Source organism: Octopus bimaculoides, chromosome 17 (genome assembly GCF_001194135.2).
Source record: "Octopus bimaculoides isolate UCB-OBI-ISO-001 chromosome 17, ASM119413v2, whole genome shotgun sequence".
Lineage (NCBI taxonomy): Eukaryota > Metazoa > Mollusca > Cephalopoda > Octopoda > Octopodidae > Octopus > Octopus bimaculoides.
Window position 1 is genome coordinate 3588339 of NC_068997.1, and position 15387 is coordinate 3603725.

The 15387-nt window shown below is 37.2% G+C and overlaps 1 protein-coding gene across 1 annotated transcript in view; it reads left to right on the forward strand.

The window, feature by feature from the left end:
* Positions 1–15387, forward strand: part of LOC106879239 (mucin-like protein) — a 77172-nt gene that overhangs the window by 34614 nt on the left and 27171 nt on the right. Inside the window, exons 21-24 of the mRNA XM_052974115.1 lie at positions 5522–5641; positions 7194–7439; positions 12230–12349; positions 14878–15074. Coding sequence (XP_052830075.1) covers positions 5522–5641; positions 7194–7439; positions 12230–12349; positions 14878–15074 — 683 coding nt within the window. The remainder of the gene's footprint in view (positions 1–5521; positions 5642–7193; positions 7440–12229; positions 12350–14877; positions 15075–15387) is intronic.

Here is a 15387-nt window from a genome sequence, read left to right on the forward strand (position 1 = left end):
ATATATATAAGAGAATGGGGTGGGTAAAATTTTATGTTTCCTAGCCAGCAGATCCCCGGAACTAATAATTTTAAAATCATATCTCCGGCGAGACAATTTGGAATTTTATAACAATGTAACCTTCATATGACTTAGGTATCTTCGGCCTAATGAAAAGATAGTGGAGTACCACTCGTTCAGTAATTATTACTTCCGAAGATCTGCTAGCTAGAAACATATGCAGCCAGTTTTTTATCCGCTCAATTCCCTCAATTTTTATTGTTATTTGCATTCATAGCAACCCTAATTGCTAACCGTGAAATATATATATAAAAAAAAAAAATGAACGTATCGAACATCGATATGAGAAGAGCCAAACAATTTTCTACGTCAATAAACTATTATTGACCTTGAAAGTTGTTTTTTATACCAACCACAAACTGCTTAAAGTTTACTAACCTCCTACACCTAGATCCTTGGATCTCACAATTATATATATATATATCCATATATATATATATTTGTGTGTGTGTACGTATGTATGTGTATATATTTATACATGACGGGCTTCTTCCAGTTTCCGTCTACGAAATCCACTCACAAGACTTTGGTCAAACCGGTGCTATAGTTGAAGGCCCAAGGTGCCACACAGTCGAAATGCATCTAAAACCATTATACTAATCGACACAAAATCAACAAAGTATCGAAAATAACAATAAAAAAGCACTAAAAACAAACCAACTTTCCCTCCCCTATTGGAAGAACCTCGACCTCAACACACTACCCCTAAACATTGGTTTATATATTCAGCTCCATAATATGATGTCAGTGTGAAGAATCTCATCCAAGATGAAACCATTGATCACTATGAGGCCCCAAACTGTAGAATGACTTCATATTATATATCGTAACTTGCCTGAAGATTCTGTGCACCCACAGGCGAAACTCAGTGTAGCAAGAAACTGACTCATCCAAAATAGAAATATTGTTAATCCCTACAGTAAGACGGTGAGGTAACAGAGTCGTTAGCACTCCGTGCAAAATACGTGCCAGCATTTCATCCGCTTTTAGGTTCCGAGTTCCAATTTCGCCGAGATCGACATCACCTTCTACTTTTCCAGATCGATAAAATAAGTACAAGCTGGAACACTGGGGCCGATGTAATTGACTTACTTCCTCCCCATGAAACTGCTGGCATTGTGTAAAAAATTTGAAACTATTATTAATCTCTACTGCAAAGCAGTGAGGAGGCAGAATCGTTTGCACATCGACTTTTCACCATTTTTCTGGCATGTCAACATCACGTACACGAACAGATGGGAGGGGAATTGTACTACCAGCCCATGAGTATGTGTGTGCGTATATATACATATATACACATTAGAATACAAAGGATGGAGAATTACACATTCTTTAAAGAAAGAAGAGTGTATAATTCTCCATTCATTGCCTTTTTTCTCCTAAACTGTGACCTTGTACAAAATTTATTTAATGTTTAAACCTTGTCTTTGCAAACCGGACAAACAGCGAAAAGTAACTTTACAGCCGACATGAATTACAATGGCTTTCACAGGACGATTTAGTTAGCCAAGTTTGATCTCAGCGGTGTGCTTACAAAGTATTCGCTTGCATCTTTAATCTCTTTTTCCCCATTGTTTTATATATCAACTATCAAACTATCAACTATATTAATTTTTCACATATCAATCAATTAATCATCTGAAATTACCTGTGTGTGTGTGTATGTGATATAATTTATATATTTTATATCTTTAAATATTCTAATTGCTTTGATTTTCTTTCAGAATTCATACTTAAAAAGAAATCGCCATAAACTTCTTTAAGACGCGTTCTCATTAATTATTCAATCTTTTTCTCCACTCTTTTGCGACGACCAAATAAACTACTGTCCTCTATATACCTTTGGCCACACCTCCCTCGCCATTATATATAACAAAACCCACCGACAGAAAAGAGGCATAAGACACACTGGAAATAAGCAATTTAGATAAGGCTACCTCTAACATATTTATGGAAGTAGTGAGCTGATGAGAAAGCATCTGGATGGATACTTCACCTGCAAGAGACAGTAGGCGGATCTACCAGGAATGATTGGTTCAAATTTTGGCCCAACGAGAACAATTTTAAGGGAGGGGGTTAATCGATTACATCGATGCCAGTGCTCGACTGATACTTATTTTATCGACCCGAAAGGATGAAAGGTAAAGCTGATCTCGGTAGTATTTGAACTCAGAACATAAAGAGATAGAAGAAATGCTGCCAAGCATTTTGCCCGGCGTACTAACGATTCTGCTAGCTCACCACCTTATCTACAGAGCCAGGAGTTTTTGAGGGTAAGGGAAATACGATTACATCGACCCCAGTACTTGATTGTTGCTTATTTTATCGACTCTGAAAGGATGAAAAGTAAAGTCGACCTTGGCGGAATTTGAGCACAGAACGTAAAAACGGATGAAAAACTGCTAAGCATTCTGTCCGGCATGCTAATGATTCTGCCAGCTTACCGCCTTAGATCTACCAGAAATAATCCTTTCTACGACAAGCACCAGGCATGGAATTTTGTGGGAGGAGACCAGTCGATTACACATCGACCCCAGTGCTCAACTGATACATATTTTATCGATCTCGAAAGGCTGAAAGGCAAAGTCGACTTCGGCGGAATTTGAACTCAGAACGGAAAGACGAATCAAATTTCTGTTAAGTATTTTGTCTTGGATGCTAATAATTCTGCCTGTTCACTGCCTTAAATCTACCAAAAATAATACGTGTCAAAACGAGTTGGCGCGCTTAACTGCAAGACATAGCAGTCAAATCTAATCATATCTCGATGTCTTTAAAAAGAAGGCGACATTGAATAATGAGGGTTCTGAGTTTTCCAACACAAATACAATACACGAGACAGTCACGGCTGGAATATCTTTTCTTATAGATCTGGTTAAATGGTGCTGACCTGGGGTTAAACACCAACGTCACAGCCAACAACAGCAACAAAGAGAGGGATGGGTTTGTAATTTATGGTCGACTTTATAGACTATTTTATGGCTCTTTCTGGAGGCGATAAAAATGAATAGCAGTCGGCTATTAATGCTGCTGCTGCTGTTGGTGTTGTTGTTGTTGCTATTGTTGCTGCCGGTGCCGTTGTTGTTGTTGTTGTTGTTGCTTGCTGCCGCCGCTGCTATGTCTCGATGGAAGTTGGTGGTGCCTGACTAGAAGTTGTTTAACCTGAAATGCGCCAGCTGGGTAAACCATGACAATCACATTTAATTTTCAGATAGTATATCTATGTAATACATTATGGAACACTTCTTATATATGAGATGGAATTGTGTACATTTAGCACGATTTAGCTACTATTTCTAGCAAATCAAGTACAGTAATTTGTTCCCGGGGGTAGCTCGTAAAATGAAAACTTGTAAAGCAAAGTAATAATTTCCCATAGTAGCAAATGTTATAAATTGTAATTCGTTCCCAGAAAAATATTGTGCTTGCAAAATTTATGATACTAGTAAATAAATGGCAACAAAACAACAGTAGAATGTAAAGAATGTTTTATGTAAAGTAAAAAGAATGTCAAGATCATTTATGATGAAAAAATAGTATTATTATAATCGTTTTCTGAATCACTTTCATTTGCACTACACTCGTGCGTACCATCACTTGTAGACGCAATCACCTATTCACAAGCACCCGTAGACAGATTTGTAAGCTTCTTTAAAAATAAAATCTCGAATTGCTTGTTTAGAAGAAACATTTTTTTCGCGCTCTATAAATTTCTCGGTAACACTCAGAAGCATTTGTTATGGTAGTAGAAACTTATGCACTTACGTCAACATTTGAATCTTGTGCTTGAAAAATAAAACTCGTAAACCCTGTGTCTCGTAAAGCGGGCCCTCGTAAAGTGAGGTATTACTGTAATTACTTACTGCTTCTTTCGATGCCTACAAATTGCTTTCATTTCTGCATTAGGTACATTGAATAAAATTGCTGTGTCACTCTCCAGGCTATACGTAAAGAAGGTTTTGAATGTTCGATATTAAAAAGTAGTGAAAGCGGAAAAATAAAAATTAGATTATACATTTCTGAGCGTTACTAAATAAAACAGGGAGTTTATGGCGTTGAATTGCATGAACAGACCATAGAGTATAATGTATCACCACTGATAGCCTTCACTGAGGCCAAACTGTGACCTTGATGAACTTAATTACAAAGGCGACAGTAAGTGGATAAAAATAGAGACCTCTCCATCCCAGTTTTTTTAGTTCAAGCAGCCTATCCCCTCAATTAGTTAGAACTACCATGGTCTCTGTAATAAGTTTATATGAAAATATCACGCATGACCTGTCGCTTTATCAGCAATGACTTCGATTTTAATATAGCACAGGAAATGAATAAAACTCTACGTACTCTCTTAACAAATCCCACAAACATTCTATGAAGAGCTGGCAACCCAACTTGTAATAAAAATAATCCGCCCTACACAATTTTACCACTAGTGTAGGTCACTCTCGCCTATTTTAGTATAAACAACATTAACAGATGATACATGATATTACTATAAGGAAGTTTGATGGCAAGACAAAGAGAGCATTCATAAATTACATGTGAACTTTGCATTTCGGTTTTGGGGACTCATTAAAATAAGAAAAATAAAATGGACGCAGATATGACTGTATTATGTTAAGAATTCTGCTTCGAAAGCATGAACTTTAGTGTTCGATCTCACAATAATCATAGCTTTGGGTCGACTAGAACCTTGAGTATGAAATTTTATCGGCAAATTTAACATGTTGCAAAGGGAGATCCTGTTTTTAAGGTACCTTTCGTAGACTTAATCTGTCATCCAGTTCAACCCCGCCGTTGGATACTTTTAGTAGAGCGCATGGTTCAATGGCTAGAGTGTTAGGCATATGATCGTTAGGTCGTGGTTTCGATTCTTAGACCGGGTAGCATATCTCCTTGCGTAAAGCACTTTATTTCACGTTGCCCCACTTTTCTCAGCTGTAAACGAGCAGCAGCCGGCTGTTAGTGCGGCCCTCTCCACTGTTACTGCGGTCACATTCTCCATATTCCAGAGCTGTCACATACTCCATTTTGTAGAACTTTCACATTCTCCATATTCCAGAGGGTCAAGGATGAGGGGCATAAAGAATATTTATATCTGCTCACGACTACATAGGCATCTAAATAATTAGCGAAAGCAAGGTACAAATTGCCAAGTGATATTCACTTGCAAGTGACGACTAAGTTTTTGTTATATATGTATATATTAGTCACATGTTATGATCATTAACTGCCCTATACTTTAATTATATTGATTATGTGTTATTTCTCCCCATTTCATAAGGATATTTTCAACGCTGCACATATCCCCCTCCAGATATATGTGACGTTAACTTGAGATAATTATTAAATATGTCTGTGTTGCCAGGGTTTAATTTGAATTTTATCCTGCAAATGATACAACCTGATAACAAAATCTCATTAATTAACTAATTTTCACATTTCACTGTCTTATTTCCAGATGTTGACCCTTGTAAAACGGCCAACTGCTCGCAATATTGTCAAGCAGGAAACGATGGTAACTTTAAGTGTTCGTGTGATCCAGGTTTTAAGCTCGATCAAACTGGTTTGATCTGCACCAGTAAGTATACTAATACAGCGCTATAAATTACACATCTTATTAGAAACGTAAACTCATCTTCCGATGGCTGTGCCGTTCCTTTTTGCAAGGGAGACAGAAGACTTGCCAGAAAATTTTATGTTTCCAATTTCCTTCGTTTTTTTTTATAAGTAACGAGGTTTTGTTATTTATCTGCGTTTTCTTTTCTTTTCTGTTTTTAAAGCCTTCTTAAGGTATCCATTATTGTTATATCTGTTATCAGTCCCGCATTTATGCATATCTATATTTCCCAATCTTATATTTGTAGAATGTTTTACTTTTTATTAGAGATACATTATTTTGGCTGGGATTGATCTGTCGACGAGGAGACATTTTCATTCCAGTTGCTTCTCGATAACAATATCTAGTCGATTAGCCTTGGTCTTCCTGTTTGTTACATACCCTACATAAAACGTGCCTTTATTATTCCCGGGGACATTACAACTAAGTCACTTCTTTTTTGTCGGTATCATAACTTACAACAGGCAATGTAAGTCCCAACTCTGTTATATTCCGATATATTCTTTCTTGGCTAAGACTGGAAAACCATACACTGGAATATGTTTTGTTCCTTCACAATTTCTAAATATTTTGCAGTTACTTAATATATTCTATTTAGGAACTTTCGTGGCTTCTTGCAAGACCAGTTTGATCATGTGCCGCTGCAGATTGGTAGAATCGTAAGAGCATAAGAAACATTGCTTTCCGGTATTTTTTCCAGCTCTCAACATTCTGAATTCAAAATCCGACCAAAGTCAGTTTCCCACCGGATTCAATAAACAATCTAGTACTGAGAGTTGATGGTATCAACTAAATCCTACCCTTGACAATTACTGGCCTGTAGCCAGAATTTGAAACAATTATTATTTTTTATTTTTGTGCTAAGGTAAGGCGGCAAGCTGGTAGAATCATTACTGCACCGTGAAAAATGCTTAGCGGCATTTTTTTCCGTCCTTACGTTCTGTGTTCATATTCTGCCGAGATTGACTTCCCTTTTCATCTTTTCGGGGTTGATAAAAGAATTTCCAGTTGACCAGTCGATGTAATTGACTTACCTGCTTCTCTGAATTGCTGGCCTGGTGCCAAAATTTGAAATCAATATTTGTACTAAGGCGGCGAGCCAGCAGAATTGTTAGTATGCCGGACGAAATACCGCTAGTTCCAAGTACAATTTTCTCCGATTTTGCATCTCATATTTTCGGGTTCGACAAAATAAGTATCAGTTGGGCAACGGGGGTGATGTAATGGACTAGCCCTCTTACCAAATTCCATGCCTTGTACCTATAATAGAAAGGGTTATTATTACACACACACACACACACAAATATAGTAATAAGAACTTTTGATGAAAATTCGTAACACCTTTAATGCATACGTACGTTTCTCCATTCCTCATGCTTTAATTGTTGTATTCTCCATCTAAGGGATATGAATATGATTTGCAAGATCCATGGATTCTAAGGGGGAATATTAATACACGTGTTCGTTTCCTCAGGCAAAAATTATATATATCTTCATAACTTCTTCACTACAGAATGCGACGGATACCATTACGGCGAAGATTGTGAGTATTCTTGTGATTGTAAGATGGGCTCATGTCATTATGTATACGGTTGTAGCTGTGACCCAGGGTGGAGCGGAGATAAATGTGACCAGAACATTGATGAGTGTAGTATCGGCGAGTATGTATGCAACGCCGGTCAGACGTGCCAGGACACATTAGGAAATTACACCTGTGTCTGTGGAAAAGGTTACTGGAATAACAACGGCACCTGTCAAAGTAAGTATTCTATCTATACATTGCTTTAGTTGTTATTGATGTGTGTTGACCATTCTACTGGTCATTTCTAACCCTAGCAGATATATCAATAACGGCGTTTAAACCATGTCCCTTCCGATTTTTATTTCAGGCATAATGTATCCAGGACTACATTATTCAATATGTTCAAGGCATTTTTTTTTAAAGATATTCAATTCGAAGGGAAATTTGTTGCTATTTCTAGCAAGTTTTGCAACCAAATAGTGACTCTGTTTTGTTCGTTCTTTACCTTACTTCTCGTTGTTGTTGCTGCCTGCGTAGAAGTAATCGTCAGTGTAACCACTGCTGTTTTATCAGTTCTGATTCAGTACAACTAAGATAAAGAATATTGAACCAACAAACATTTTAAAGTAGGGAGGCGTCGTTTCAGAGTGATTTAACTGAGGTTTTTTTCTAGCAAACAGATCAACCATGTAGAGTTTCTATCTTTATTTGCAGGAATAGATATATTTAAGTGTAGCCTTTTAAATTCTGAATTTAGCTCCTGGGGAGGTCAATTTTACTTTTCACTTTTTTTCAGGCCAGCGAATTAAAATACCAGTGAAAAACTGAGGCAGATACGATCATCAGTAATCTTGCCCAAAATGTATGACTAAGTTCATGTAACAATTTCATTTGCACGTAACATTTACTCGGCGTACCTGTGTAGTCTGAAATTAGCTTCCCAGCCACATGATTCCGGTCTCAGTCTTATCGCGTGGCACATTGGACAAGTGTCTTTTATCATAACCTTGGGCCGAACGAAGCCTTGTGAGTGGATTTGGTAGACGGAAATTGAAAGGAACCACTCAGAAGTCTTTGGTGGGCTCGAGGCTATAATATCAGACACTTGCTCAAAGTGCTAGGTAGTGAGACTGAACCCGGAACCATGTTGTTGGGAAGCAAGCTTCTTATCACCCAACCACACACCAGAGTATGCTTGATTGAACAAGTGCTATGTGATTGACCCCTTCAGTCGTTTGTTATCGGCCATATATTTAATAATGCTTGCAATTTCCTTCGGCTATCCTAGCATACCGAATGACGTCAAATAAACTATACAGTTGAGAGATCGAGACCTCCAAGTAACCGACGTTAATCGAATTGAATAAGCAACACCCACATTGAAGCGAATATCTAATCATGTATGACAATAACCACAGTTACCAACTCCCAACTTTTATGCTGTCAACGCTGATATGACGTACACAAAGAGGCCTATGCTTATGAGCGCGTGCGTTAATACACATCCATCACAGTTTTGACTGTGCAGTCTTCATTAAACATATCCATGTGTATGTATATTGAACAGGCATAAATGCACGTTGAGTGTGTGTGTCGCGCGCGCGTGTATATCCATCTGTTTACAGATTAATGTGTGTATATAAATATGTATGCATGCATTGATAGATAGTTAGACAGATTTTTGAAACATGTACATACACACGTTCATACATTCATAAGCATATACATACACTCATACATAAATATCCATACATTAATGCATGCATACGTAAGAACACAGATACAAACGCAGATACGTACATACATACATACATACATACATACATACCTGCATACATACATACAAACACATTTATAAATACACATATTTATACGTACACATACATATATACATACACACATAAATACATACTCGCATGCATTTTCATACATACATTTATACGTATATACATACAAACGCATATACACTCTTAAATATATTTATACGTACGTATATACTCGCATATACATAAACTCTTATATATATTTATACGTACATACATACATGCATGCATATGCAGATACATAAACTCGTACATAAACATCCATATAGTTATACGTACACACATACGCCGTACGTACATACATGCATACATACATACACTGATACATGCAAGACTGCTTAGAAACACATTAGCACATGAAAGAGTGAGCGTGTATGTATGCGTGTGGGGGTATCCGTTTTGTATTTGCTTACCAGTAATTAGTTCTTAGTTTCTATGTGTCTCTTGCATCAAAATGAAAGCTATTTATCATATTCCTTATATCTAAATTAAATTTGTTACATAACATTACATGTTTCCTGACCTAGACATGCTGCTTAGCAAACACTTTTCTGTCAACGAGAGACTAGATTTTCTAAATATTTATGAAGATTCCTAGCAATATCCTCACTTAAATCGTCCCGTCTCCCGTGCATGCCTCAACTTGACAAACATCAAATATGTTTGACAGTCCAGCTGATAACGATTTGCTTTATTATAAGTGAAATAAAAGACCATTTGTTTGGAAACAATTAGAGAGGGAGGTGGTGGTTAGTATGAGAGAGTGCGACTTGAAAATTCGTAGACTTAAGTGGGGCGGCTTCGGTTGTCATCTTTTATTTTTGTTAGCAGCAACGAAGCGAGCTCTTGGCAACTGTGGACGTACGTGTTAGTGTGTGTGTGCGTGCGAGCGTGTAAAGTTCTGTTCAGAAGTACTTTTACTGGTTTCAACATTTGGATTGCGGCCATAGTGGCGTACTTCCGATAGATTTTTGTCAATCATATCGATCTCAGCACTGTTTTAACGTCTGCTCTAACTTAGTTGCTAAGTAAGGAGACTATGAACACACATGTACACACACACACACACACACACACACACACACACACACACACACACACACACACACACACACACACACACACACACACACACACACACACACACACACACACACACACACTCACACGTTCATTTTCCATCAACTAAATCACATTCACAAGACTAGAGTAGGAAAGAAACACTTGTCCAGAGTACTACACGAGGATAATAAAACAAATCTCAACTCCACAAATGGATCCTTATGATATTTGGATCTTAGATCCAATGCATAAGGGCGAGTATAATGCAGTATGTTTGGTTTTAATTTGAAGTGGCTAAAGGGGGAAGAACCCTCCATGGAAATTCATAAATTTTCTATGTAGATGAAATTTCAACCATAGGTAATTGACACACATCAAGAAGTATTCCCAAAATTTCCGCTTCTCATGAGGATTCTAATATCCCCTAATGGGGAGCCTTAACTCCCAAATTTTTGTCCTTTTTTAATGATCCTAAACTAGATCAAAAGTACTGAATTGATCATTATGAAATTTGGAAATTATATTCTATGCATAAGGATAGATGTAATGCAGTATATCTTTGAAAGTGAGGGGCATAAATGAGGCCATAAATCCCATGAAAATTCATTTATTCTTGCTGTTGATGAAATTTTAACCATAGATATTAGACATAAATGAAGTAATATTTCTAAAATTTAAACCTTTTATAAGTTAGTAAGACCCCTTAAAGGGGGCTTACCCCAACAATTTAGTCATTTTTCCTAAGCCAAGACGAATACAATCGTACTCTTGGAAGATGTAGAGACACCCGAGCATACAAGATGAGTGTCATTTGTAATTCGATGGTACAACACTATAACAGTTTGCTTTCAGATATACTTAGATTGTGACTTCTGCAATGTGGTGCATAAATTGTCAAGTAAAGCAGAGGCATCTTTGCCTCCACTGATTCAGTTGAAAAGTGTTATTTTGAGTAAAGTTATTTGGTTGCAGACTTCCTTTGAGTCTTTTTATTATCACTGGGTCAGAGATAGTCCCCAGATAGTAACATTGATTTCAAGGCCTTCCCAGATAAGTGACTGGTTTTTCAAAGAGATTTGTAGATAGCAAATTTATTTTCTACAGTTACCTATCGGCATAGTGATCATTGGCAAACTCCAGAGGTGACACTTTCATTTCCCCTTAGCCCTCAATTCACACAGGTGTTAATGTTTACTTCAGATGGGTCACGCCCTTCCAATTGCTTTAGATCCGTAATGCATCTTACGGTTGTGCTCGTCACCTGTATGATGAGGAATCCTACACTGGGGAGTAGTAACGACGAGGGTAGGGTAGCTAACTGCTTACTGTGATCATTCGTCTCTTTTTTTCCTGTAGATTTGTTCTCTTTTAAAAGTCCAGTGAAATTCATACATTTCCGATTTCAAAGAAATTTGAACAATAGGCCAAGAACAAAAAAACTCAAGTTAAAAAAGATTCTCAACAATTCAACTTTTCTGGTTGACTTTAAGAACCCCACGACCACCACCACCACAATAGTGGCCTTAACTCCCACATTTTAGAGCTCCATGTGCTCTATTTTTCATGAGCAAAAACCTTTGAATAGGTTTCATAAGATTTGGATTTTGGAATCTGGCCATAATGATGAGTAGTATGGGATGAATATGTCATGATTATAATTTTTGTTAGGGTGTGTAAAGAGGGAAAGGACCCTCATTAAAATTCTTCATCTGCAATTTTGATGAAATTCGATTCATAGCTATTCAAGTTCATTAGTGAAAATATAAAAGAAAAGTCTAATTCTACATTTCCATGTGACACGAGCAAAAGCCCGGTATCTCTGCTAGTATATAAATAAAGAGAAAGAAAGGAAAAACATTTTTTAAAAAGACTAAAATAATTAAATATGTCGAGAGCATATTTTCGGAAGTCGGTCGATGGAAGATTTATAGACAAAACCTATTTCATAGCCACTTGTCTGGACAACATCTCAGACTATAATTCACACTACAGTGATACTAGTGAGTTTTAACAAATATAAAACACCATACGTTTCTATATATATACATACATATCTTTGTATTTTTTAGTGTAATATGTATCTTTAGGTTATGAAAGTCAAATTATTTAAATAACATTTTTCTCTTTTTTTTATTTTCTCAGACATTGACGAATGTAAAGATGGCTCATTGAACTCGTGTTCTCAGACCTGTACAGATACTGAAGGCAGTTTCGAGTGTGGTTGTCACAATGGATTTACTAAAATTAATGACACTTGTATAGGTATGTATTCCTTTTGAATATATTCCATTATCAGAGCAGGATTCAGGCTTGGTGAGACCCTCTTCAATGGCATTGCACAGAATTAACAATTTAACTGAAATAATATAGGGTAAATTCTCTACTGATCAACAAATGAGTTTCGTAATATTTTCTATTATATAGCATACATATAATATGAGGCTTCCTTTTCGATACCAAGAAAACTGTAAACGTATATGAAGTATATGACTGATATACTAAAAAAATAACTGAATGTTACATATCTACCCAATGGGAATGAATATTATAGAGATGTAGAATATTATAGACATATACATAAAGACTGTGGAGGCGCAATGGCCTAGTGGTTAGGGCAGCGGACCCGCGGTCATAGGATCGCGGTTTCGATTCCCAGACCGGGCGTTGTGAGTGTTTATTGAGTGAAAACACCTGAGGCTCTGGCAGGGATGGTGGCGAAACCTGCTGTACTCTTTCACCACAACTTTCTTTCACTCTTTCTTCCTGTTTCTGTTGTGCCTGTAATGCAAAAGGGTCAGCCTTGTCACACTGTGTCACGCTGAATATCCCCGAGAACTACGTTAAGGGTACACGTGTCTGTGGAATACTCAGTCACTTGCACGTTAATTTCACAAGCAGGCTGTTCCCTTGATCGGATCAACTGGAACCCTCAACGTCATAAGCAACGGAGTGCCAACATAGATAAAGACTAAGAATGACAAATACATGAACACCGAGTTCTACATACTTATCGAAGATGTACACATACGCATGTATGTATGTGTGTGTGTGTGTGTGTGTGTGTCCGTGTGTGTAGTACATGTACTTGGCAGTGAATTGATAAAGATACCGATGGAATGTACGTGTAAGTTTGAGGGTGCTTACAAGGAACTTGTACGGGTATAAGAATGAACATACCAATTATGATAGCGCCAAATGCAAGTGGATATGCATGGTATGAACTGAAGATGCAGGATGTGCATGCTCTCATGTAAGTGAACTTGTAGAAAGTACTATGTACACAGTTACACATACGCATATGATTTTACGTTCCTACATAAAATGCGTTCTCGAGAAGTGATTAAGTTAATTAACTACGAGAATTGATCGTTGCAAGTGAAAACTGTAACTGAGTTGATAAGAACTTAAGTTGTGCTGTTGTCATTAGCAAGTACAGGAAATTTCACCATAACCTACATAATATCACTTACAATCTAAGTAATTTACCCTGTTTCTTATGTAATTTCACCTACATTCGATTAAATTGCAAGTAGGGGAGCGAATCCCTACCATCTTCTTATGACGGGACCAGTACACCAGTCCTGGTTTCGGGCTATTTCTGCCATTCCTCAGTACTAGACACGTCGTCTACTAGAGATGATAGCAGCTCGCTTCTGCACGCAATATATTTATTTCATGCGAGCACGCAGTCGCTGATTTGGCAACAAGCAAAAATGCAATTTTATCGGATGCAGCTGTGCATCGTTAATCAGCTAGAAGAAATGACCTCTTGGAGTTAAAAAAATTTCCCGTAGTGTCCGTTCGAACGGACAGCTATGTTAAAGTGGCTGCGAATATTACTTGTCAGTACATCTACTGCGTTGAACTCTTAGAGAGATTTTAAAACTAGCGCAAAATCAGCGACTGTGAGGAGTTTACTTGAAATGTTATATATATTGCTTGCAGAAGCGAACTGCTATCATTTCCGGCAGACGAGGTGTCCAGTACTGAGGAGTGGCAGAAATAGCCCGAAACCAGGACTGGTCTACTAGCCCCGTCGCAAGGAGGTAGTAGAAGTTCGCTTCCCGGCTCGCAATTTTATCGGATGCATCGTTAACCAGCTAGAAGAGATGTCCTCTTGGTATTATGAAATTGCAGTAGAGTCCACCCGAACAGACAGCCATGTTAAAGTGGTTACGAATATTGCTTAATATAATTTCACCCATCGCCTATATAATTTGACGCTCATCTGTATTCTATAACACACACTGCAATAATTTTGCGGAGCACTGAAGTACGCCGTTCTGCCGAACTAGACAGATTTAAATGTTTAAGAGTAATGTAACCCAGTCTGTGATAACAGCAAATAATAAGAACCCATGAATGAATAAGCTTCTTTAATGCAATGAAGGAACCGCAAGGCGGTCAATGTGCTAGAAACAGCAACCGGTCTCCCTTGAATCACGCCCTACAGACTCATAAATCACAAAAGGAACACGTTAGAGACTCATGTCGGAGACATAATATCTGAGCAAAAGTGTTGGGATGGTTACTATTTAACCATAGTTCTACTCGATCAAAACTAGCCTGGGGCTATACAACACCAACGACAACGATAAACATCAATAATTCTATGTTCTGAATAAGAGAAATACCAGAAATATAATCAGATGAGTCACATTCGCATTGTTGAATTGAACCTGCGGCTCTGCTTTTAAAATAGAAATATCATTTGATAACATTTTTGTTAACTTGGCATTTGCTGCTCTTTTCGCATTATTTCTTTTTTTTTTTTTTCTATTTTCTGAAAGAATTAAAGTATCAATTTACCAGCATCGATTTCTCCATTCTTATTCCCTGCCCTCGCCTACCTTTCCTAAACAAAGGTTACCAACAATATCTACAGTCAGCACAGCTACTCAAAAGCATTCGATTTTCTTATTCCCAAAGAACCAATTTTAGCCGGAATCAAAACGACATGAAGGAAGAAGACCAATATTGTCAGCAAGCATCAACTCATAGAATCAACAAATAAAATTCCTCCCCTTGAGACAACAATAGAAAAATAAAGGAATAATCCGAAGACTTTGAATCATTCTTACTTAGTCTTATATGTTTGCTTCAATATCTAATCTATCTATATCTATCTGCTGTTATCTATGTTTCTTTCTCTCACTCTCAATGTATGTGTGTATATGTGTGTGCATATGTATGTGTATACATATATATGTATGTATGTATGTATGTATATATGCATGCATTGTATATATATATATATATATAAATATATATATATATATAAATACATATATATATATATA